Source organism: Trichechus manatus, unplaced genomic scaffold, assembly GCF_000243295.1.
Source record: "Trichechus manatus latirostris isolate Lorelei unplaced genomic scaffold, TriManLat1.0 scaffold00343, whole genome shotgun sequence".
Lineage (NCBI taxonomy): Eukaryota > Metazoa > Chordata > Mammalia > Sirenia > Trichechidae > Trichechus > Trichechus manatus.
Genome location: NW_004444279.1, coordinates 480750 through 505673, shown reverse-complemented (window position 1 = coordinate 505673; position 24924 = coordinate 480750). Strand labels below are relative to the sequence as shown.

The following is a 24924-nucleotide window of genomic DNA, read 5'->3' as shown; positions in this document are numbered from 1 at the left end:
CCTAGATTCATATGGTCAGATTATTCACTAACTGTGGGACCCTGGGCAATTACCAGAATGTCTTCAAGATTTAGGTTCCTCATGGATAAAATGTAGATAACAACATCTACCTCACAGAGCTGTTTTATATAATAATAATAAACACTGTTTACTAGTGCTTACTAGTTCTACGATCTTCAAATATATTAACTCTCTTAATCCTGATAAAAATCTTTTGAGGTATTATTATTGCCCCGTTGTATATACGAGGAACGTGAGTCACAGAAAGAAATAAACTGAACACTCTACTGGCAAGGGTGTTTCCCACCTCCTCCTACTCCATTATTTGTTGAGTATTTATTGAACCCCCACACCTTCATGGAACTGTGATATATAATATACAAGGGGGAGCACAACATATCTGCTTCTTGTCCTTCTGGAATTTATGGACATTAGTCCAGTAACATAATCCTTCCCAGGTTCTCAGCCTACTCTGCTTTCTCCCATTTCTCTCTCAGTCCACTAGACCTCTGATTAACTAACTAGCCAAGGGTTGATCAGGGTGAGCAGAGCCCAAAACCAGGTCCCTCTGGGCCTCCTGAAGGGCTGAGGCTGATACCAGGCAACTATGGGGAAAAGGCAGACTGACCTTCCTCCCCACAGTGACTTTAAGTCTTCTTTCATTAGCCTAGGCTTTAAATGGAGAAATTTGAACCAAGGTGCTTCCCTGCACTAACCTTCTGTAATCATTCCCCGCCCTCCTCTCGAAAGGCGCAACTGACCTATTCCTGACCTTGCGTTCCTTTGCTGGTGGTGCATTCCCTTTCCTAGAACCCCAGGCGGCTTTTTTTTTTTTTTCCTTTAAGAGTTTTCTGAAATTCCGAGGCTCTCTGCTCCCGCCCATAGTTGTTGCGTGATCTCAGGCCCGCCCCTGAGACCCAGGCCCGCGCGTGGCCCCAGTGGGTCGGTGACCGGTCTTGTCATGCGTCAGCGTTTTCCGTGTGGTTGGCAAGTTCTTGGATCTGGCTCCTGTCCCCCCAGGCCTGGTCACCCAGCTCGCTGGGCGGGAGCGAAGCCCGGGCCTTTGACTAGATCATAGGGCGGGGAGGCCCGGTGGTCGAGAGATTCCGGAGATCCCGGCGCCCGGGACTCACAGGGGACTTAACGCGGCTTAGTAAGTTCCGGGCCGCGTGCAGCGCTGTCACCCAGGGAAACCCCCGCGGCGCCCAGGCAGAGCTCTTGGCCCACAACGGCGGCCATTGTGCTCAGCTCCCTCAGCCTGGTAGGCATGGCGACAACGTGTAGAAGCACTGAGAGCGCCCCTACCTAAAACACTGCCTCCCCACCCCTCCGCAGATAACGTGTTTTTATGCTGGGAAACAAACAGGTAAGATACTCTATTTCTCTTTGCGTTACACGAGGAGAAAAGGAATTACTAGTGGAATAAGGAGGTGGAAGACCAACGCCTCCACCGCGCGCCTGGTCACGTGGGCCACGAGACCGCATGGCGGCGGCTCGCGCGCCCCCGTGTCTCCGCCGGCTGGGCGTCCCGGGCGCGCGCGCCGACGGGGCGGGCGCATGCGCAGGGGACGCGCCGCATCTGCCCCGCGGCGAGGGTGTCTATGGAGAGGAGGCGGCCGAGGCAGCGGCGATGGCGCCCTTCCCCGAAGAAGTGGATGTCTTCACCGCCCCGCACTGGCGGATGAAGCAGCTGGTGGGGCTCTACTGCGACAAGGTAACGGCATGCGGAGGCCTCTTGCTCCGGGCGGCGTGGCCGAGCGTCGGAGCGGGCTGGTCCCTTGGGCGGCCTGGCCTGCGCAGCGCCCGCAGCTCCCGGGGTCGCAGCCGCGGCGCGAACCGCCACCTGCGCAGCTGTCAGCACCGCGCTAGCGCCCCGCACCGGCCCCGGCAGCCTGCCCACCGCCAGGCCCGCGGGCCCAGCAGGCTGGGAAGGGGGCTGCCCCGGCCACCGCGCCCTGCCCCCTCCCCCCCTTCCCCTATAGGGAGAGGGACCTCCGTTCCTTGGCGCCGAAACTAGCGGGGATCCCCAGGTCGGCCACCTGAGGTGGGTGCCCCATCTTCCTCGGGCCGGCCGTTTCTGCAGTTGCCGCCCGTCGCCCCCAGAACGACCCCAACCCCCCAGCCTGGTCTGGGGCTCCCCGAATCTCTTTGTAGGCACTCATGCATCCTTTTTCTGAATCTCTTAGCTTACTTCCTGGCTCCGTGGGCAGCTTCTCCCCATTACCTTCTGCTCATCTTACCCCCAGCTTTTTCACTGGTTTGATTTAGGAGAAAACGCAGGTCTCTTGGCTTAAGAGAGAACCTTCACTCTTCATTTATGGTTATAGTTTTCCTTGCATCTTTTATTGCCGCGAGCAATAAATGCAGGTTTTTGTTGGAAGACAGCTATTTTCTGTTGGAATCCTTTATGGGCTCGAATAAAAAGAGCTGCGGGAAAAGTTGGCTTGAACTTTGAGGACCTTCTCGGAATCGTGATTGGTGCAGCGTAAGCTGAACAAGTACTGTTGTGGAGCTAGTTCGCGACCTTTTGCTAATAATTTTAAAACGATATTAAAATTCCACAAATTTGTCAGTTTTTGATAGGGAAAGGCCACACAAGGATATCCTCGAAACTGAAGGCAATCCTGTTTCATGTAGAAATGAACCCCTTAAAAGCATTTAAACGACTGTTATGTAAGCATAGAAATAAACTGATTTTTCAGAAATTATATACCATTAAGCAGAACCACTATTATTATTGTTTTGATTAAAAACTAGGAATTTATTTTTGTCACGTAATGAGAGATCTGAGGTTTGGCAGCTGCTGGTGCCGGGTCAGTAGCTTGATGTTATACATGATGAAGCTTCTGCTATTCTCATGGTCTTTTCTCGTGGTGGCAAGATGACTGACTGCTTCAGCTCCAGCCACTGTGTTCATCAGCAGGAAGAAAGAATGGAAAAAGAAAAACTTCCCCAGGACTAAGCAGAACCACTGTTGACAAAAAAGAGAGATGTCTTATAGCCCAATGAGGTGGTTGGAGGGCGCCCAGTGTTCAGTGCTAGGCCACAGTTAAGAGCAGCGATTTAAAATGGTAAGGTTGAGTTTCGGATCTTAGCACGGATCTTAGCACTGGTCCCACAACCACCCCCTCCCTCACCACTCCATTTTGAATATTAAAAAATACTTGATTCAGAAGTAGATTTAAATACCAGAACTGTCTAGAACAGTGGTTCTTTGCCTTGATTGCTCATTAGAATCACCCAGGAAGCTGTTAATCTCCTGATGCCCAAGACCACTAAAACTAGGATGTCTGAGGATGGGACCTAAACATCAAGTATTATTTAAAACCCTCCAGGCGAGTCCAGTGTGCAGCCAAGATTGAGAACCACTTGTCCAGGAGAAGCTTAAGGAATGAGTAAGCAGAAGTGTGCATTCCTGAATTTTTTAAATTAACTACTGTAGTGTTTTTGGGGAGCCCAGGTGGTGCAGTGGTTACGAGCCACAGCTGCTAACCAAAAGGTTGGCGCTTCGAATGCACCAGCTGCTCCTTGGAAACCCTGTAGGGTAGTTCTTCTCTGCCTGTAGAGTCGCTGTGAGTTGGAATCCACAACGATGGGTTTGGTTTTTGTTTTTTTTGGTAGTGTTTTTTTATCCCCTCTAGCTTTTAAATTTACTGCGTTCTGACAGTACCCTTTAACTGCAGGAAAGAAAAAAGTGAGTTTTTTTAGTTTCTCAGAATCAGAAACTAAGGGGGAAAACTAGTGAGGACTAATCTGAGGGCTTTTTATCCAGTTTATACTTGGGAGAAGTTGTCCAGGGCCCACCTGAAATTGTATGGAAAATTTTTGCATGTGTACATTTTCCTAGGGAGTTTCTGGCTTTCATTAGATTTTCAAATGATTGTGACCCTCCCAAAATAGTTAACAGTCACAGTGTTGTTTAGTTAAGCATTTAGTTAAGCAGTCAGCCTTGTTTTAAAAATTGAAGAAGCTAATCGCTATTGTTGTGTGACTTTTCATAGTGAGTGAGAACAGTTGAACGAATTTTGAAAGTGCAGTTGCCTTTGAAAAAAAACAACTATGTGAGTCAAATAAGTTAAGATTAAGTAGTTAAATGTTCCCTCTTGGCAGTGAAGTTTAAGAAAGCATTTTTCCAGTTTGACATAGCATAAGTCAAACTTATCACAAATCCTGAATTAATTAAGTATAGTTAATGAGGCTGTTGTAGATATCCATCAGAAAGATTAAAAGTTCAATTTTCTGAACTGTGAGTCGGAAACCAAGATAATTTAAAAAAAAAAAAAAAACTGCGCAGGAATTTTACCTCTGGATTTCTTCTTGATACCTATAGCCATTGAAAATCTCTCTTAGGACACTCTTTGGGAGCAGGAGTAAAGAAAGAAGTATTTTATAGTGGCTGAATATTGTTAATAAAAGGAAGACTACCTTGCCTGCTTTTTTTTTTTAATTTCCTTGTTTGTTGTTATTCAGTTGTTATCTCAAGTTTTGCTGTCACCATCCTTCAGTCATATAGGCCATGGATACCCAACCCGAACAGCGTACAAAAGAACTTTACAAAACTGGAACTAATTTTTACACTCGAACTAAGAGGATACAAAGTTTATTATTTCACTGTATTCTAAATTTTGACCTTGAATACCTAGTAATTATAAAGTAAGTTTTATTTTTAATATTCAACTTTTCAGACACAATGTTTTAGAAGCCTCAGTTTTATTTACAAGCATCAAATTGTTTAAATACGCTTCGAGTAGTTTACTTAGAACAATTCGTTCTGTTGTCTTAGGCCATTGTAAATACTGCTGTGTAATACCTAATTTAATACTTTGCTCATGGATTTCTTCTTACGTTTATAAAAGGTTTTATGGAAAGGTTTCAACCTTTGTTATCTAGACAGCTGTCCTTTGAGTTAGGTGAGGGGTATTTCTGTTTTATAATCGAGAACTCACAGGCCTAGATTACATTTTCTAGGCCAAGGCTATATAAACAGTTAGTGATAGATTTAGATAGAAACCCAAGTCACAATCATGACTCGTCATTTAATTTTCTTTGTATGAAATCGTAGTAGTTTCTGAAAGAATTTTTTTGGTAATAAAACTGTTACTAGATCTTTTTGCTTATTCACTGATCTTCTAAATTGGGATGATTTTATCAAAAAATTTGTATTGGATGACATTCTTTTTCCGTTTTACTTCAATTCCTCAGGCTTTTCTTCAGTCCTCAAAAGTTATCTTCCTTACTTTGGTCAATAAGCACGGAATTCCTACTGTCTAGGAGTCTTGGTGGTGCAGTGGTTAAGTGTTCGGCTACTAACCAAAAGGTTGGCCGTTCAAATCCACCAGCTGCTCCTTGGAAACCCTGTGAGGCAGTTCCACTCTATCCTGTAGGGTCCCTGTGAGTCAGAATTGGCTCGATGGCAGTGGGTGTTTGACCTGTCCTAAAGTAGCTTGTGTTGTGAATGTGAAGATGTGATCTCCACTCGTAAGGAGTTTATAGTCTAATATGCAGTAACATCTGTGCTAGGATGGAAAGCTGAATGGGGTATGTTGTTGTTGGCTGCCGTTGAATCGGCCCCAACTTATGACCCCATGCACAACTGAATAAAATACTGCCTGATCCTGCACCATCCTCGTGATTGGTTGTGGACTGAACTGTTGTGATCCATGGAGTTTTCATTGGCAGATTTTGAGAAGTAGATCTCCAGGCCTTTCTTCCTAGTCTGTCTTAGTTTGGAAGTTCTGCTGAAACCTGTTTAGCATCATTAAGCAGTATGCAAACCTGCAATGACAGATGGGTGGTGGCTGCATGTGAGATTCATTGGTTGGGAGTCGAACCCAGACCTCCAGCATGGAAGTTGAGAATTCTGCCACTGAACCACCACTACCCCCGAATGGGGTATAGTGGGAGCAAAAAAGGCATATTCTCAGCTCTATGTTAAAGTGTCAGGAATGGTCTTATAGTGGTTTTGAACTGATTTCTGAGAACAAAGTAGGTGGTGGTTATAAGGATTCTCAGACTTCTATACGAACCAGTTGTAAAAAAAAAAATCAGGTATGGAGGCCTTATATAGAGTGCTCAAGTTTTTATTTTGACAGGCAAGGATATTACAAGTGCCATCTACTTTATCTTTTTATTTTTATCGTACTTTAGATGAAGGTTTACAGAACAAATAGTTTCTCATTAAACAGTACACATGTTGTTTTATGACAATGGTTAACAACCCCACGACATGTCAACACTGTCCCTTCTCAACCTTGGGTTCCCTATTACCAGCTTTCTTGTCCCCTCCTGCTTTCTAGTCCTTGTCCCTGGACTGTCGTGCCCCGTTAGTCTCGTTTTGTTTTATGGGGCTGTCTAGTCTTTGGCTGAAGGGCGAACCTCGGGAGTGACTTCATTACTGAGCTAAAAGGGTGTCCGGGAGCCTACTTTATCTTTTTATGAAAGAAATTACATTTTATGTCCAAAACTCTAGAAAGGAAATAAACTCAGAATAAATCAAATAAATTGTTTTTTAGAAAATTGAGTGAATATAGTTTAGGGGATAATTCATTTAGTTTTCCTTATTTTTATCATGTCTTTGCATACTTGTAGAAAGAATATTGAATTGAGAGCTAGGTGAGGAAGGGAAAGGGGATTAAATGAGTTCTTACTACTTGCTTACATTATTTCTTTTAATCTGTGCAAGAGCCCTGTGAGACAAGTTTTAAGCCTTCATTTAAAGATGAGGAAACAGCTTAGTGGTTAAATACCTTGCCCAACTCACTCAACTAGTAATTAGTAGAACCTGAATTTTAATCTTAGGATTTTTTTTTCTTCTGAAGCCCGTGTTTTGTATGCTACCTTACTGAATCCGCTATCTACTACTAGCTGTATGATTTTAGGCAAAACATTTCACCTCTGGGCCATAGATATTTCCGTCGATAAACCATGTTTGACCAGATAGTTACTAAAAATTTGTTCATTGAGTGTGAATCTCCCTTGGTGTAATGAAAGCATTGTCTGGCTGAGTAGACAGAAAGTAAAAACTTACTTTGGGTAATGATATTTGCATTTTTGTTACGCTATTTTTCATATCTGTTTTTGAACTTAATATCAGATTAGCTAGTCTTTAAGTGACACAACTTTGGAAATCATTTTGAAGCCAGACTGAAAGATTTTAGGTTGAAGGATATCTGAGACAGAAGTCAATTTAAATTTTTTCTTTTTTAATGTGGATGATACCATGTTACTGTTTATTGATTCTGTGTATCCTGTTTTATACAGGTTCCTTGTTGAATTTGCCCAGCAGCAAAGTTTATAAGTTACTTAGGAAACTTCATATCCTACCCTGTTGTTTGCCGTCAAGTTGATTCCGACTCATAGCGACCCTAAATGACAGAGTAGAACTGCCCTATTGGGTTTCCTAGGCCGTAGTCTTTATGGGAGCAGATTGCCAAGCTTTTTCTCCCACTGAGTGGGCGGTGGGCTCAAGCTGCCAACTTTTTGGTTAGCAGCTGTGCGCTTAACTGTTGTGCCACCAGGGCTCCTTACAGTGTTTTTCAAAAAGTGTCTTATGACCCATTCCCAAAAACCCATTGCCATTGAGTCGATTCTGACTCATACCGACCTTATAGGACAGAGTAGAACTACCTCAAAGGGTTTCCAAGGAGCAGCTGGTGGATTTGAACTGCCGACGTTTTGGTTAGTAGCCATAGCTCTTAATCACTGCACCACCAGGGCTCCTATGACCCATTAGTGGGTCCTGAAATCAGTTTTATAAGTCAGAAACAGCATTTAAAAAAAAAAAAGTAAATATTGGAGTAAATCATAGGTTAAACCAAACCTGCTGCTGCTGAGTTGATTCCAACCCATAGCGACCCTATAGGACAGAGTAGAACTGCCCCATAGGGTTTCCAACGAGTGGCTGGTGGATTCGAACTGCCAGCCTTTTGGTCAGCAGCCTGAGCTCCTAACCCCTGTGCCACCAGGGCCCCAGTCATACATTAGAGAGGGAAATATTGTTTCCTGAAACTTTTTGCAAGTGTTCATGTTTTGTGTGTCTGGATTGCAGTGTATGCCGTACTGAAGGTCGTGGTTTAGAATGTTTGAAAAACACTGCTTTAGAGCAGCGTTTCTCATCGGAAGCACTGTTGACATTTTGGGAGGAATGATTTTGTTGTTGTTGTGGGGGCTGTCCTGAGTATTGTAGGATATTTAGCCGTATCCCTGGACTTTACCCACTAGGTGTCAGTAGCACTTCCCCACTGTGACAAACAAAACATGTCTCCAGACATTGCCAAATGTGTCATGGGGGCAAGAGGGGAGCAGAATCGCTGTAGAGCATGTGTTCTTTGTGACAGTTTACTCTGTTGAATCTGAAAAGTTAATTTTATGATTGGGACTAAATTGTAGCTTGTGGAAAGAGCACAGATTTTACAGTAAGAAAGACTTTGCTTTATTATTAGCCATATACTTTTTGGGTAAGTTATTTCATTTCTTTGAGCCTCAGTTTTCTTAGCTATAAAATAGGGATAATAATAGTACCTATTTTATAGGCTTTTGTAAGAATATCTAAAACCACCTAGTATGGATGGCACATTGTAGGCCCCAGTATGCGCTAAGTATTATTAGTGTCTGGGTTTATTTTTTTTAATTCAAGTTAATATACTTAAATAGCTTTGCAGAGACAAACAAAATTTTTTAAAAACTATTCTTACAAACTTTTTAGAAGTTAAATTGTATGTGTGTCCTGCTAAATCCTGCTAAAGCTACTCACTTTAGGTACCAGGTTAAAAACATTTGTTCTTTTCAAGTGGAAAAAAACTGACTTGAATAGTATCTTTAAGGATTTCTGATAGTTTTGTTTTGGGCTAAATACAGAAAAAAGTAACAGAAGAACTTAAATACAGCTTGTTTATGCTACGTATTGTCTTAGTTTGCTAGGCCTGTCGTAACAAAAATACCACAGGTGGGTGACAAAGAAGAGAATTTATTTTCTCAGAATTCTGGAGGCTAAAAGTCCAAATCAGGGTCTTGGCTGTGTTGATTTCCTTCTGGTGGGCCTCTCGCGTAGTTTCTGTTGTCTGCTGGCAATCCTTGGCCATCCTTTGCTTGTAGGCTAGTCCTCATATGGTGTCTGTCTTCCCACTGTATATGTGTTTTTGTTCTTTTTATAGGACCACTCAAAAGTGATTAGGTTTAGGACCCACCCTGCTCTGGTATGACCTCATTAACATAACAAAAGAAACCTATTTCCAAACAGAATCGGATTTATAGGTACAGGGGTTAGGAGTTCCACACATATTTTAGGGGGGATATAATTCAGTCCATAAGATATGTATTCTGTGTTCTTTACATATATTAATTTAATCTTCACAAGAACTCTGAGGTAGTTGTTATTAGTAGTCCTGTTTTACAGATGAAGAGATTGAGGTGCAGAGAAATTTAGTGACTTGCTGGCAGAGATGGATTCATACTCCAGAGTCAGTGCTTAACCACTGTGGATTGACTATATAATGTAGAGTGCTTTTACATAGCTCAGTTGCTTTCAGTCTGTAGCATGAAGCTAATTTTTAACTTAGCCTGTTATGAAATCTGAAGGATTCTCTAATAGTCTAATTAAAATGTATGTAAAATTCTCTACACGTCTTCTAAGATATATTTTTTTAATTTACTTGAGAGCATTATTTTTTGCCATGCTTTTGCCTTTTTTCAATTATTTAAAAAATTTTATAGCCTTATAAAATGACAAGTAATAGTGTCTGTAAAGATTAGCCATTAATGAATTTTGTTGTGATCTCTTGTGATACTGCATATGATTTTTAATCTAGAACATGAATTTAGCCAAATCTGCCGTGAGTGCTGTTTGTGTATGGCTCGGGAGCCGCTCATTTTTACATCTGATCCTAGCAAATCCCGCTGCAGAGCAGGTTCTGTATTAATGTCTAATCCATACTACTACTTACAGAAGATACTTTTAGTTAATTCTGTTACGTGTAGTGGAATAATTTTGCTTTAGGAGTTTACGTGCCATCTGTTCTAATGATCTGTCATCAGACTACAATTCCTGCTGAAACAGGCAAAATATGACAGTTTAGTCTCTACTCCATTTTACAAATGGCAAATGCTAGATCAGACTTTACAAGGCAAGTCTAGGAAGTATAGTGCTAGGTAGCCCCCTCCCCCCATATTTACCTGTTACTGTATTTAGCCTAATCAGTTTTTTCCCTCTTAAAATGAATTTTGAAACTGAATTGATATAATAGAGGGTATATTTAATGTAAATAATGGAGTGTTTGAATCTTATTTATTGGTCAGAATCTTATTTTGAACTCTAATTTGAATTAAGTTTCTTGATAAAGTATGTGCTTTAAGTATTAGAATTTAATTTGCTATTAAGTATAAAAACTGAAAATTACTTCAGAAGTCATTTTTTCTTGTTGAAGAGTAGAATTAAAGAAATAATAGTATATACGTTTCTTTATATTTTTGTTGATTTGTACCTTTCCTTAAAATACATTTAGTTTCTCGTGCACTGATGTACTAGGTTTCCACACTGCACTATTTCAATGCTTCCAGCCCAGAAAAGTATACGGTTTCTTATATAAGCTGTTAAATGTTTAACCCCAGTTTTCTTTAAAAAAAAAAAGAAATTAGCAACATTTCGAGGGACCGAGTAGCTGGGCCTGGGGCCTGGGGACCATAGTCTTGGGGGACATCTAGGCCAATTTGCGTAACAGTTCATGAAGAAAATGTTCTACATTCCACTTTGGTGAGTAGCATCTGGGATCTGAAAAGCTTGTGAGTGGCCATCTAAGATGCATCTATTGGTTCCATCACATCTGGAGCAAAGAGGAATGAAGAAAACCAAAGACACAAGGAAAATATTAGCCCAAAGGTCTAAAGGACCACATGAACCAGAGACTCCACCAGCCTTAGACCCGAAGAACTAGATGGTGCCCATCTACCACCAATGATGACTCTGACAGGGATCACAACAGAGACTCCCGGACAGAGCAGGAGAAAAATGTAGAACAGAATTCAAATTCATGAAAAAAGACCAGACTTACTGGTCTGACAGAGACTTGGAGGAACCCTCGAAACTATGGCCTCAGACATTCTGCTAACCCAGAACTGAAACCATTCCCAAAGCCCGCTTTTCAAACAAAGGTTAGACAGGCCTATAGAACAAAAAATAACGCATGTGAGAAACATGTTTTTTAGTTCAATCAAATGTATGAGACCAAATGGGCAACTCCTGTCCAAAGGCAAGATGAGAACGCAGGAAGCGACAGGAACTGGACGAATAGGCACAGGGAACCCCAGGTGAAAAGGAGGAGCGTACTGTCACATTGTAGGGGCTGCAGCCAGTGTCACAAAACAGTATGTGTATAAATTTTTGAATGAGGAAAAAGAAATTACCACATGTTGGCGAGTTGACTGCAGCTCATGACAACTCCATGTGTGTCAGAGTAGAGTTGTGCTCCCCAGGATTTTCAATGGCTGATTATTTGGAAGTAGATCACCAGACCTTTCTTCTGTGGCACCCGCTGGGTAGCCTCAAAATTCCAGCTATTTGATTAGCAGCCAAATGCATTAACTGTACCACCCAGCCACTCAAAAAAAAAAAAAAAATTTCCCTAAAATTATCTGATTATTTTCTGGACAGATCAGGCTCATCTTGATCTGAAAATTTGAACAATCTATAATACAGTATTTTTTAATTTTTAAAGTGGTATAATAAGATAAAGAGCATTTTGAATAAAGGGGAAAAAAAGCATTTATCACATTATCCTTACACAACTATTTTAATTTTACCCATTTGTTTATGGTGTGTTTGTTTAATATATGTATGTCATTAGGTGCTGTTGAGTCAGGTTCAACTCATAGCGTCCGCTTGTGACAGAGTAGAACTGCCCCATATGGCAGAGCCACTGGGTGGGTTTCATCAGCCAGCCTTTCAGTTAGCGGCCCAGAGCTTAACTGTTTGAACCACTGCCACCAAGCGTCTTTTAGAATACATACAGAGTAATGGAAATTTAGATTTGTAGGGGAATTGGTCTAAACCCTTTCCTATAAAGGAACTATGTGATTTGTTATGCATGCATTACTTCTCTATATCATCAAGCTCTTTAGAATGCAAACTAACATCTTTGGGGCCTAGTGTGCTTTTTATTATACCATGATACCTTGTTAATTTATGAATTTTCTTTATTTGTAGTTGGTTTAGCCAAGTGTGGGGGAGATATTTTGCTCTTTGAAAAAATAAATAGAATTCATTCAAAATATTCTTACTGGTGCTTGTTTGCATATATTTACTATGCCTTTTTAAATTTTTACTCAGCTTTCTAAAACCAACTTTTCCAACAACAACGATTTTCGTGCTCTTCTTCAGTCTCTGTATGCTACTTTTAAGGAGTTCAAAATGCACGAGCAGATTGAAAACGAATACATTATTGGTTTGCTTCAACAACGTAGCCAGACCATTTATAATGTACATTCTGACAATAAACTCTCTGAGATGCTTAGCCTCTTTGAAAAGGGACTGAAGAATGTTAAGGTGAGTTGCAAAAATGACAATTTAACTACCACAATTTCTGCCATCTTCTGATATGTCACTGGCAAAACTTGTTAACATTTTATAGTAAATGATGTTACCTCTTTATTATTGTGTAATAAAATTTTATAGTGAATGCTTCTCCCCAAATTGTAGAGTTGATTTTAATAAGTTACAAATTTAATTATCATAAAATTGTTACATTTTGATAACATTCTGAAACTCTTAAAGGAAAGCTATAAATGCAGTTATTGGTGACTAAAGGTAAAATTTTATTAGAATGAATGAACAATTTAATTTAATTTTAAAATTGAATGCCAGTTATTATATGCTTACTATATTTTGTTTTTCCTTATTGTAGGGAGCGAGCAGGGGTAGTTAAATAGGATTATTTTTAATCGTATAATATAAAATTAAACATTTTTTAGTGTAGTTTAGAATAATGATAGAGTTTGTTCTTAATTATACTTACACATTATAACCAAAAAAACTTATTGCCATCAAGCTGATTCTGACTCATAGCAACCCTATAGGACAGAGTAGAACTGCCCCATAGGGCTTCTAGGAAACCCTGGTGGCATAGTGGTTAAGTGCTGTGGCGGCTAACTGAAAGGTCGGCAGTTCGAATCCACCAGGCGCTCCTTGGAACTCTGTGGGTCAGTTCTACTCTGTCCTATATGGTCTCTATGAGTCAGAATTGACTTCGACGGCAACGAGTTTGGGTTTTTTTTTGGTTATAGGGTTTCCAAGGCTGTAATCTTTACGGAAGCAGACTGCCACATCTTTCTTTTGAGCCGCTGGTGGGTTCAACCACCAGCCTTTCAGTTCGCAGCTGACTGCTTAACCATTGTGCCACCGGGGCTTCTTGGAAGATACACCAGAAGACCTTAAAGGGATTCTGTAATGATAGAGACCAATATGCTCTATGGACTGTTCCGAGATACATTAAGAAGACATATGTAGAAATTACATAAATATAAAAATAGAAATCTGTAGAAGCTTTGAACATATACACATATTTTTAGACTTCTGTGAAAACTTACAAAGAAATAGGAGATCATATTACCAAAGGATTTCAAAGCTTATGTTTTAAGGGCATCTTTTATACTAAGAAGATTATAGAGACCACTTGGCTGTTTATCAGTCTATTTTTTCCCTGAGATTTTATGTTACATTTTTAACTAACTTCCTGAAATCAGGTATAATATAAATAACGAAGCAAAACTTTCACTGAAGTACAAATTTTTTTTTTTTCCCAGAATGAGTATGAGCAGTTAAATTATGCAAAACAGCTGAAAGAGAGATTGGAGGCTTTTACAAGAGATTTTCTTCCTCACATGAAAGAGGAAGAGGAGGTAAGCATAAGTTTTCTTCATTGTGATTTTGATTTATAAAATTTTTAAAAACTTTTGCCTTTGTTATTGTTGTTAGCTGCAGTGGAGTCAATTCTGACTCATGGCAACCTTGTGTATAACAGAATGAAATGTTGCCTAGTCCTGCGCTATCATTGGTATTTTGCCTTAGGTACTTTAAAATATGCATAGGAAGATATGTCTGGCTGATGGAGATAAGTTCATTTTGGGGACTGAAGAAAAATTGAAGAAAAAAAAAACCAACATTAGTTTTTTTCTCCCAGAGTTGCTTTTCATTGAATGAATTATGCTCAACAAATACTTATTTTCTCATTATATGAATGGCACTGTGTTGAGTATTAGTAACTTTTTTATGTTACCCTAATGTCTTTTTGGAGCCCTCGTGCTGTATTTGTTAAGAGCTATGGCTGCTAACCAAAAGGCTGGCAGTTTAAATCTACTAGCTGCTCCTTGTAAACCCTATGGGGCAGTTCTTTTTTGTCCTAAAGGGTCGCTATGAGTCGGAATCAACTAGATGGCAAAGGGTTTGGTTTTTTGTTTAATGTCTTTTCAGAAGATTCTTTAAACTTTTTAATGTTTTGTATATATTCATGGTAAATGTAAAGCATTTTTAGTGATCTTTTTTGCAGTAGTGGATTTTAGTAATTAATTGGTGGCTTTGAAGTTACGTTTTATGCCTGGTACACATGTATTAGGATATCACAGAATGCATGAGCAAAACATCTTCCCATTCTTCTTTCTTATTCAGTGGGATGAATATCAACGTAAGGAATAGAAAAAGTATTTATGAGCAACTGATACTTGTTCAGTTGTAAATCAGTTACTGTAGTGATTCTCAATTATGACATCATAATCAGGCTGGTATTTAAAAAAAAAAAAACCTAAGCCCTCTCCAGAACAATTAAATCAAGTGGGAGGCAATGACATGAGTATTTTTTAAAGGCTCCCTGAGTCATTGTAATATGCAGCCAAGGTTGAAACCATCAAGTTGCTAGAGCAGTGTTTCATGACCTGCAATGTACATCAAAATTATCTGTGAAACTAAAAAAAAAAAAAAGCCTTGGCTCCACTTCTAAAGATTCTGACTATGTAAATTGGAGATTAGGGCTGAACATCTATTTTGGGGAAAAAAAAAAAAAATCGCTATAGTTCCAGTATACTGGTACCATTCTCAATTGACCTAGAGGCCCTGTTTGGGTATTTAATAGACATTTAACTTACCTAAATGTTCAACAATCAGAAAATGATTAAGAGTGTTTGAAAAACTGTGCAAGGAAACTCATCTGCTCCAGATGCTTCTGCATTGTTTAGGGCTTGACTTAATAGTTGGAGAAGCCATGGAGAGAAGGATCTTTTTGGTGATAATTCTTCGCTACAATTTTTAGATTAACTCAGTGGTAATAATTAAAATTTTTATTTCTTTGGAATATATAGTAGTACGACCCTTGATCAGTGAATAATTTAAAGGATGTAAACGCTACTAATTGTTTTTTATGATTGTTTTGTGTAATTTAGGTTTTTCAGCCCATGTTAATGGAATATTTTACTTATGAAGAGCTTAAGGATATTAAAAAGAAAGTGATTGCACAACACTGCTCTCACAAGGATACTGCAGAACTCCTTAGAGGTCTTAGTCTGTGGAATCAAGCTGAAGAACGACAGAAGTTTTTTAAATATTCTGTGGATGAAAAGTCAGATAAAGGTGATCTTCATATGTTTAGATAATAAACAATTTATCAGTTGTAGGCATTTCCAAGGCCCTTTGCGTCTTGTTGGAAATCTGGGTGGCATAGTGGTTAAGAGCTATGGCTGCTAACCAGAAGGTCAGCAGTTTGAATCCACCAGCCACTCCTTGGAAACCCTGTGGGGCAGTTCTGCTCTGTCTTATAGGGTTGCTATGAGTCAGAATTGACTCGACAGCAGTGGGTTTTGGTTGGTTTGCTTCTTGTTGATATGAGTTGTATATTTTATATGGAGGAATAATTTAAACCAGGCTAATCTAGTACTGTGGCCAGTTGAAGCCTTTTATTTTCAAGTACACCTACTCCTCACTTACTGACTGTCCGTTATCTGACATTTAGCATTTATGACAGTAGTAAAAAATCTCTTATCTGACTGTTTTGCGCATTAACAAGGCAGCGCCATGATGGCAACAGCTGCGGAATGTCCCTTCCCTTAAGGAGGGCCTCCGGGTGGCCTCTGGGAAGCTGGGCCGTGTTGCCCCACGTCCTCTACTCCCTCCTGCCTGCAGGGGCACCATGTCCAGCTACCATGCAGGATGGCCACCTTCAGGCACACACCCAGGCAGTGCCCAGCCATCGGCCACCTGTTCTGAGTTCCCACCTCCTGTGTGGCCTGAAGCCCTGCAGCTCAAAATGGCTGTGGGGTGGGAAGGGAGAGGAAAGAAAGAGACATTGGAGAGGGTGTTTGGAAGAAATGTGTGCGAGTTTAATGACATCCCAGAGTGAGCTGAACTGGGCCTGAAGCCTCCACCTTGGTGGGGCCAGGTGTGTGGTCAGGTTCCCAGCACCCTCCCAGGAACATCTGAGCCCCAGAGGGGTGGGAGTGTAGACCTGGAGGTGGCTCCTGGTGGGAAGCTCTGACCCAGCATAGGAGGAACGTGAAATCGTTAAGCTTTGGGCCCTATAGTCACATGCCCACTTTATCCAGCTTTGTCCTCTTCCTAGCCTCCTTCTCTGCAGAGGAATAATCCATAACTGGACTCGTCACAGTGATGAGCATATCAGTAAATCTTAGCTGTTGTTATTTCTGTGGTCATATTTTCTAAATAAAAAAAATGAAACGAATGATCTAAAAACAGAAAAAAAAAGTTCTCCATTTTTACATAATGGCAGTTTTAGCATAACAACGTGGTCTTTGGAACCTAGCCATGTTGCTAAGTGAGGAATGGGTGTATAAATTTAATTGAACTCAGTAGTTTCTGTTTTAGAATTTAGTGTTGACTCTGATAAGTTAAAGGAGCCCTGCTGGCACAGTGGCTAAGGCACTTGGCTGCTAACTGAAGTGTCAGTGGTTCAAACCCACCAGCTGTCCTTGGGAGAAAGATGTGTCAGTCTGCTGCTGTAAAGATTTATAGCCTTGGAAACCTTATGGGGAAGTTCTACTCTGTCCTCTAGGGTTGCTATGAGTTGGAATTGACTTGATGGCAACGAGTTTGGTTTTTTAGTTTATGATACTTTAACATCTCTTACAGATTTGATGGTTTGATGGCAACAGGTATACCTAGGCCAAGAGCCCTGGTGGCAGAGTCGTTAAGTGCTCGACTGCTAATCAGAAGGTCAGCAGTTTGAACCCACTAGCCTCTCAGTGGGAGAAAAGACCTGACAATCTGCTCTGTAAAGATTACAGCCTATGAAACTCCATGGGGCAGTTCTGTTCTGTCCTATAGGGTTGCTATGAGTCGGAGTCAACTCAATGGCACACAACAACAATAGCATCCTTGGGGCACATGCAATATAGTGTTTCTTTAATGAATTTATATATGTACTATTAATACTACTCCTACTATTACTTTTGCCAGTCAGAATTATTGAAAACTCCCATTTATATATAGCACCTTTGCAGTATCATCCGACATTTTGAGCTCCATTGACCAAAGCAGCTCCTTTTTTCTTTTTTTTGGTTTTCAAAATTGGTTATGTTTACACTTTTTTTATTTTATTGTGATAAGATATATAAAATAAAACATTAATGCTTCTAGTTTTATCTCCATCCTTTCCCATGTGTGTTTCTCTCTCAGTTTATGTTCAGTAATAGACAGGGAAGTGAGTATGAGAGGCATGGTTTTTCTGTGTACATTTACCTTGAGAAAATGAAGGAGAAATGCAAATAAAATATGCTCGCTTTTTTTCTTAATAGACTCCTTCCTCATTTTTATTCTTATTTATTTTTGATAGCTTTGCCTGCCTTTTAAAACATCATTAAAGAAACAATTGATTTCCTTAGGCTAGTAAAAATTCCTTTTCTGTTTCTAGATGGAAAATAACAACTTCTGTTAAAATTACCTAGAATTTAAAAAACTTGGTTCTTTTATTTCCTTTAACAAAGTATTTAGGTGAGATGCGTGTGGAAACAAAAACAATTTTATAAATTAAGCTATAATTAAACCCATAAAGCTTGTATGCCTCACTCTGAAATGCAGCTTGTGCCTTAGACACCAAGCTGAGACCTGTTGTATCTGGTTTCATTGTAATTATAATATGCAACTTAAAAGCATCACACTACATTTAATTTTCCCATTCTTTCACAGCAAATCGTAGCTATATTATATTTAAAGTATTTGCCATTTAAAAAGGAGTAGGTTAAGGTAATTTGATCATAGCATTTCTATATTTAGGTTGTTTTGTGGAGACAAGTTAGAGATACGAAGTATATCTTCATAGTAACTTTAATGATAAAGCCTTTATATTTTATATTCTTTAACACTTTATTTGCATTTTTCTTTCTGGGAAATTGCTACCCAAATAATACGTCATAGGAAATTGTACATTCAGTGACTAGTTACAGTAGTTGCTGACGGAAGATTTCTGATGAATGTGTTGTTATTGTTGTGGTGTGCTGTCATGTCGATTCCAACTCATAGCAACCCTATAGGACAGAGTAGAACTGTCCCATAGGGTTTCCTGGGTTGCAGTCTTTATGGGAGCAGATCACCAGGTCTTTTCTCCCACGGAGCAGCTCGTGGGTTTGAACCACCTACCTTTTGGTTAATAGCCAAGTGCTTAACCACTGTGCTATCAGGGCTCCTTGATAAATGTACCAGCTTCAAAAATATTTACATTATGTTGTCTCAGCTGGCACATAATTAGTGTAAATAGTAGTGCCGGTCTCAGGTTAGGGCACCTATAGGTTAAAGAGGTCAGATTTCATAAATCCCGTGTGAAGCGTGTAACTCAAAGATCAAAAGGAAGGTACTGACAGGAGTCATAATGCATGAATGGACAATGTTGTGAGATTCGTGTGTCATTAAAAATGCCTTGGAGAGGTCATAATCTGGTCGACTCTGCACTTGTTGATTTAAAGCTGTATAACCTGTTTGGTTCCTTTTTCGAATGATGCTACTTGTGCTACAAAGTGAGTATGGTTTTTTTCTCTGATGTCTTTGTAAGAGGAAGTCAGTTCTGTGCTCATTATTGTAGTTCCCATTGATGATGTATGATTTGGGCCATGATAGTTTAACCCTGTGGGTTCTTAACAAGTTTAACATCACCATGTTATCCCTAATTCATGTTATTTCCTTGTCACCTCTTGTAAGCAGGAAGAAATTGACTTCAGGCACTGGGTTTTATTTGTAGATATGTGATTGTAATTTCTTACTGTATTTGCTCTTACAGCCTTTGATGTTAAAGTTTTTCTTTTTTATTTCAGAAACGGAAGTTTCAGAACATTCCACAAGTATAAGCCATCTTCCTCCAGAGGTAATGCTGTCAATTTTCAGTTATCTTAATCCTCAAGAACTGTGTCGATGCAGCCAAGTAAGCACTAAATGGTCTCAGCTGGCAAAAACTGGATCGCTTTGGAAACATCTTTACCCTGTTCATTGGGCGAGAGGTAGGTAAATGGAACTGTTTTGAAAATATTGCAGTCTGTTTGTTTAAAAAACATTCATAGACATTAAAAATAAGGCCGGAGAGGGGAACTCTGAGAGGTTGACCAAAAAGTAGATTTCATAGTTAGATGGCATGTTTGGGATACATTTTAGAAAAGCTTGCAGTACTGAAGTATTCATGGGTGAATTACATGATGTCTACAATTTCCTTTAAAATATTTAGGAAAAAATAGTTGGAAGGAATGCAAAAAAATGGATAAAGTTTTGGGAATTGTTGAAGATTGGCATGGGTATGTAGGAATTCATCATGGTAATTCTTTCTACTTTTGACTATGTTTGGAATTTTTCCATAACAGAAAGTTAAAAATAAATAGGCTGTAGGAGCAACTTTAAATAATTAAGATTATTTGAGTATTTAAAAAATATAGAATGAATTATTTCTATAAATTTAAAAAATGGAGTACCATTATGGCTCCCTTGTGGTAGTGGTTGAAAATAATTGTGAATCTACTTTTGTCCTTAGCTTGTCTTTTTTTTGTTGTTGGTAATGTCTTATTTTATAAGTTACAATTTCTGTTCTGGTGATGAGTTACTGTTCGCTTGTGAACACTTAAGGGAAGTTTTCATGAGCATACGATGCAGTCATAGGTTAAATGCAACCATATGACATACATTAAAACAATTTTTGTAGGTGAGTATTAACCTTAAAATTCATACTAAATTTTTTTGATAGTTTTTCTATTTGTGATTTTGACATGGAAATATGTATTTCTTATGTAACTGTATATACATAATTATGAGTCTGATTTGGAACCATTTTATTTTTTACAATAATTTATAGCACTTTTAAATTAAGCTGCAGTTGAATATTTTATATTTTTTAACTGAAGCTATTTGGAGTATTGGATCCACTATAAACTACAAGATCAAATTATTGTCATTGTTATTTTTATGTGGAATAATTTTTCCTGTTAGTTTTAGGATAATGAAATACTGACTGAAAAGCCAGTTAAGGAAAATATGGGTATACCAGGTACTTTTTTGTTCAGCTATATTTGTTTTTAATTAAGAATCAATACATAATTAGATGCTAATTGATGTAACAGTCAGTATGATAATGCTGTGCTAGGCTTTCATGAAGTCAGCCAAATCTTAAATATACTTCCCTTTAAAAAAAAATTTGTTAATATGTTTAAACAAGAAAGTTCTATTAAGGATAATGGAACTTTATTTATAAAAACTAGGAGTCCTGGTGTCATAGTGGTTAAGAGCTCGGTTGCTGACCAAAAGGTTGACAGCTCAAATCCACCAGCCGTTCCTCGGAAACTCTATGGGGCACTTCTACTCTGTCCTGTAGTCGCGATGAGTTGGAACTAATTCAGCGGCATCTAACAACAACAAGAACATAATGGTTCTTTTATTTATTTTTATTGATTATAATGTTTGTTTTCAGTGGTTCTCAAGCAGGATCAATTTTACTTCCCAGGGGACATTTGGAAATGTCTGGAGACATGTTTGGTTGTCACAACTGGGGGGCATGGTGTGGTGTTACTGGCATCTAGTGAGTAGAGACCAAGGTTGTTGATAAACACCCTACAACGCAGAGGATAGCCCCCCATAACAAAAAGTTACCCAGCACAAACTGTCACTAGGATCAAGCTTGAAAAACTCTGATAAATATGTAATGTTAAGAGTTCAGTAAATTAATTCTTCATTGCCTGTCACTTTGTGATAATACTCAGTATATTTCCAGGATCTTTAAGTTTATGGTTTAGCTTTACCTTAATCTTGTCCTTTAGCTTTTCTCCTGCCTAGTTCTGAATTGCTGATTGATTTGCTGCAGAGCAGAGAGTCCTGCTGCTTTTTGTTTATTAGCTGTCATAATATTGGGGGTGCTACCAGGGCCAGTGTGGAGCCTCAGTAGCAGAGAAAGGTTGGGTTGTTTTCAGTTTCATTGCTCGTAAGACTATGGGTATAATTATTTTTCTTAGAAATAGGATAACCATTAAGCTTATGTCTGTGAAAGCTAAAATTAACCTTTTTCAGTAGATAGTACCTACATAGTAGATACATAGCAGACTGTGTACTCTTTCGTACTGATTATTTTGTTTACATAATCTTGAAGAGAAGGATTTACTTTGGAAAAATTGAGCTATTGCCAAATTAATTAATATCGTTTATTGGAAATTGACTCGACGGCAGCACGTTTCAGGTGTTGAACCCACATATTCCTGGTTCTTTCAGCTATGTCTGAAATTGAATCCTTTGTCATTTAAGTCTAATTTTTTAAGTTACAATTGGATATTCCTAGACAGAGCTGGCCCATTGCCTAGGCTCAAATATTCCCTGTATAGAGATTTTTTTTTTTTTTTTTAAATAAAATAGGTTAGCTTTTTATAATGGTAGCCAATCTTACTTTGTTTCTTTTATTTGTTTGTTCACTGAGTAGGTGACTGGTATAGTGGTCCTGCAACTGAACTTGATACTGAACCTGATGAGGAATGGGTGAAAAACAGAAAAGATGAAAGTCGTGCTTTCCAAGAGTGGGATGAAGATGCCGATATAGATGAATCTGGTAAGCCAGGCTTGCAATTGAAATTATTAGATAGTGTTTTAGTAATTGTTATTATGTTGCATGACTAAACACTCATAATTATTAATTGTTAATATTGGTTATGTATTTTATGTTTTGTGTTTTCTAAAGACGTTGGTGTTTTTAAACCTAACCAAAAAAAAAAACCACTGTTGCTGTTGAGTCAGTTCTGACTCACAGTGACCCTGTAGGACAGAGTAGAACTGCCCCATAAGGTTTCCAGGGTAGAACTGCCCCATAAGGTTTCCAGGGAGTGGCTGGTGGATTTGAACTTTAGACCTTTTGGTTAACAGCTGAATGTTTAACCACTGTGCCACCAGGGCTCCATTTTTAAACCTACTACTTTTTTAAACTTAAGAGAGTAATACCAAATTTAAAAGTTATTCTGTTGGAAGCGATTTTTTAATGTGTATAGGGTTTCCCATTTGCTTTTATATTAAAATACTTTTTAAACAGAACATGATGCCCATTTTCATTGTACAAAAAAAGTACATTCACTGTGGTGCTTTCCAGCTTACAACGTGCTTTTTAGGACCATTTCAGTTGATCAGTTCAATGTCGTTTATTAAGAGTTAGCTGTGTCCCAGAGAAAGAAGCAGGAAGCCACTGAATCTGTTTATTCATTTGTAAACAGTCATACTACTTGCATCACAAGTTTGTTTTACAATTAAGAAGCAATATACGTGAAAATTCTCTATAAATAGAAAGGGATTATAAAATTTAGCGTAGCCAACCATTAAGCACTGTGGGAGAATTCAAGGGTAATTAAGACTTTATCCCTGTGCTTAACGAACTCAGTCAAGTTGGGAAGAATTTAGAATGCATACTTCGTAATTCAGGGTACACAATGAGAAATGCTGAAGTACAAGTTCAGAGTTGGGGATATGAAGAAGGAAGACATTCTGTTCAAGATAATATTCTAGGTAATAATTACTAAAAGATGATCTAGTAGTAAAAAATTAACAGATGAGACAGTGCTATTTGGTCAAAACAAACTGTAGAGAATTTTTGTTTATAAAGCTGCCCAACTTAAAAAAGCTGGTATGGCAAAAGAACTAAACATGTGGAAAATAGGGACTGTAAGAAAAAAGTATTGTTTTCAGCAGCTAAAGTAGTTTATTTTTATGAAATGAAGATGTCATATTTTGGTATAGTTTCGGAAGCTTGGAAGATATATCACAAAGAAGTCTATTCCAGTTAGATTTGATGATTGTATTCATTATATAGTTTTTGAAAGCTTACCCTGTGTCAGACACTGTTCTAGGCATGGGGGATATAATAGTGAACAAAGACAAAAATCCGTGGCCTTACAGAGCTGAAAATTTGGAGAGAGGAAGCAGACAATAAACACGGGTAAAATATACACTGTGTTGGATAGTGACATGTGCTATGGGACAAAAATAAAGATGAAAAAGGGTGCCAGGGAGAGAGGAAAGGAGTTGCAATTTTAGAGTGATCAGTTAAGGTTCCCTAAGAAGGTGAAATTTCAGCAAAGACCTGAAGGAGGTGAGATCTTTGCTCAGATGTAACCTTAGGGAAGACTTGATTTATCCATTCTAAGAAATTAATTTGTAATATCCATGTTAAGAGTTTTAAAGCCGTTATCAAACTTATTGTTTTGTTTCAGCACTTGAAGATAGCCAGAGAAAAGGCTGTTGTGTTTCATTTTGAGAAGGAAAGTTAAGCCTGTAAAGATTGAGCCTTGTTCTAAGATATTTATTCAGTTGTTTAGTGAATTTCAGACTAAACTTTGGATCTTCCATTTACTTTAGTGCTTTTTCAGTTTAGCAGTTTTTACTGGTCATATAGAGAAGTTATTGTTTTTCATAGGATGCTTATTTATTTAGAAGAATTTACACTAAACAGTACACATTTAAATAGAGCCACAGAAACAAAATAATGGCTTGGGAATAAAATTATAGTAGAATAAATTGGTAGTGGTGGTGGTGGTTGCCATGGAGTCGATTCTGACTTAATGGCAACCGCATGTGTACAGAACAGAACCACTCCATAGCGTTTTCAAGGTTGTGACCAGATTGCCAGACCTGTCTTCTGAGGCTCCTCTGCTTGGGTTAGAACCACTAACCTTTCAGTTAATAGTCGAGTGCTTAACCATTTACTCCATCCAGGGCCTCCTAAGAGAATAAATAGAGTTCACTGAAGTAATTGTCATTTCTGTATATTATACATACGTGTCTAAGGTAATGACTGACTAAAGGAGGAACTTAGGGTAACATCTGTAAACATGGAACCATTAATGACAAATTTTGTAATAATTCCTTCCACTTATAATCCTTCTGTTACTTGTACTCAGTTTGTCTTAAATGAGATTTCCTTAGTTGATTCTGTTAAATAATTTAATCTATTTCATGTTTAACCCATTGCTGTCAAGCCGATTCTGACTCATAGCGAGCCCATAGGACAGAGTAGAACTGCCCGACAGGGTTTCCAAGGAACGGCTGGGGGATTCGAACTGCCGGCCTTTTGGTTAGCAGCCAGGCTCATACCCACTGTGCCGCCAGGACTCCATTTTATGTTTAGAGACATTTCAAGTTAGGTCTTTAGAAATAGCAGTAGGATTCTGAGAAAGGTGATCAAGTTATTAGTTTGTTCTTTTTAGTGTAATTAACGTGTTGTTAGTTTTTTTGTTATGGTTGTTGTTACAGAAGTAGTACATCTTGCTATAAACATGATTTACAGAAGTGTACTAAGTAAAATGTAAAAGTCATGCTGATTTTTAACTTCTTAAAAATTCTTTGCTTGAGACCCAACTGAAATAAAAAGGATTATAACAGAATATTATGAAAAACTATACTCCAACAAATTTGAAAACCTAGAGGAAATGAATAAATTTCTA

General features: G+C 38.8%; 1 protein-coding gene across 1 annotated transcript in view; it reads left to right on the top strand.

The window, feature by feature from the left end:
• Positions 1-1534: 1534 nt before the first annotated feature.
• FBXL5 (F-box and leucine rich repeat protein 5) overlaps positions 1535-24924 on the top strand; it is a 41645-nt gene continuing 18255 nt past the window's right edge. Inside the window, exons 1-6 of the mRNA XM_004390893.2 lie at positions 1535-1714; positions 12320-12535; positions 13792-13887; positions 15421-15607; positions 19294-19476; positions 21924-22049. Of these exons, the coding sequence (XP_004390950.1) occupies positions 1631-1714; positions 12320-12535; positions 13792-13887; positions 15421-15607; positions 19294-19476; positions 21924-22049 (892 nt within the window). The 5' untranslated portion in view covers positions 1535-1630. The remainder of the gene's footprint in view (positions 1715-12319; positions 12536-13791; positions 13888-15420; positions 15608-19293; positions 19477-21923; positions 22050-24924) is intronic.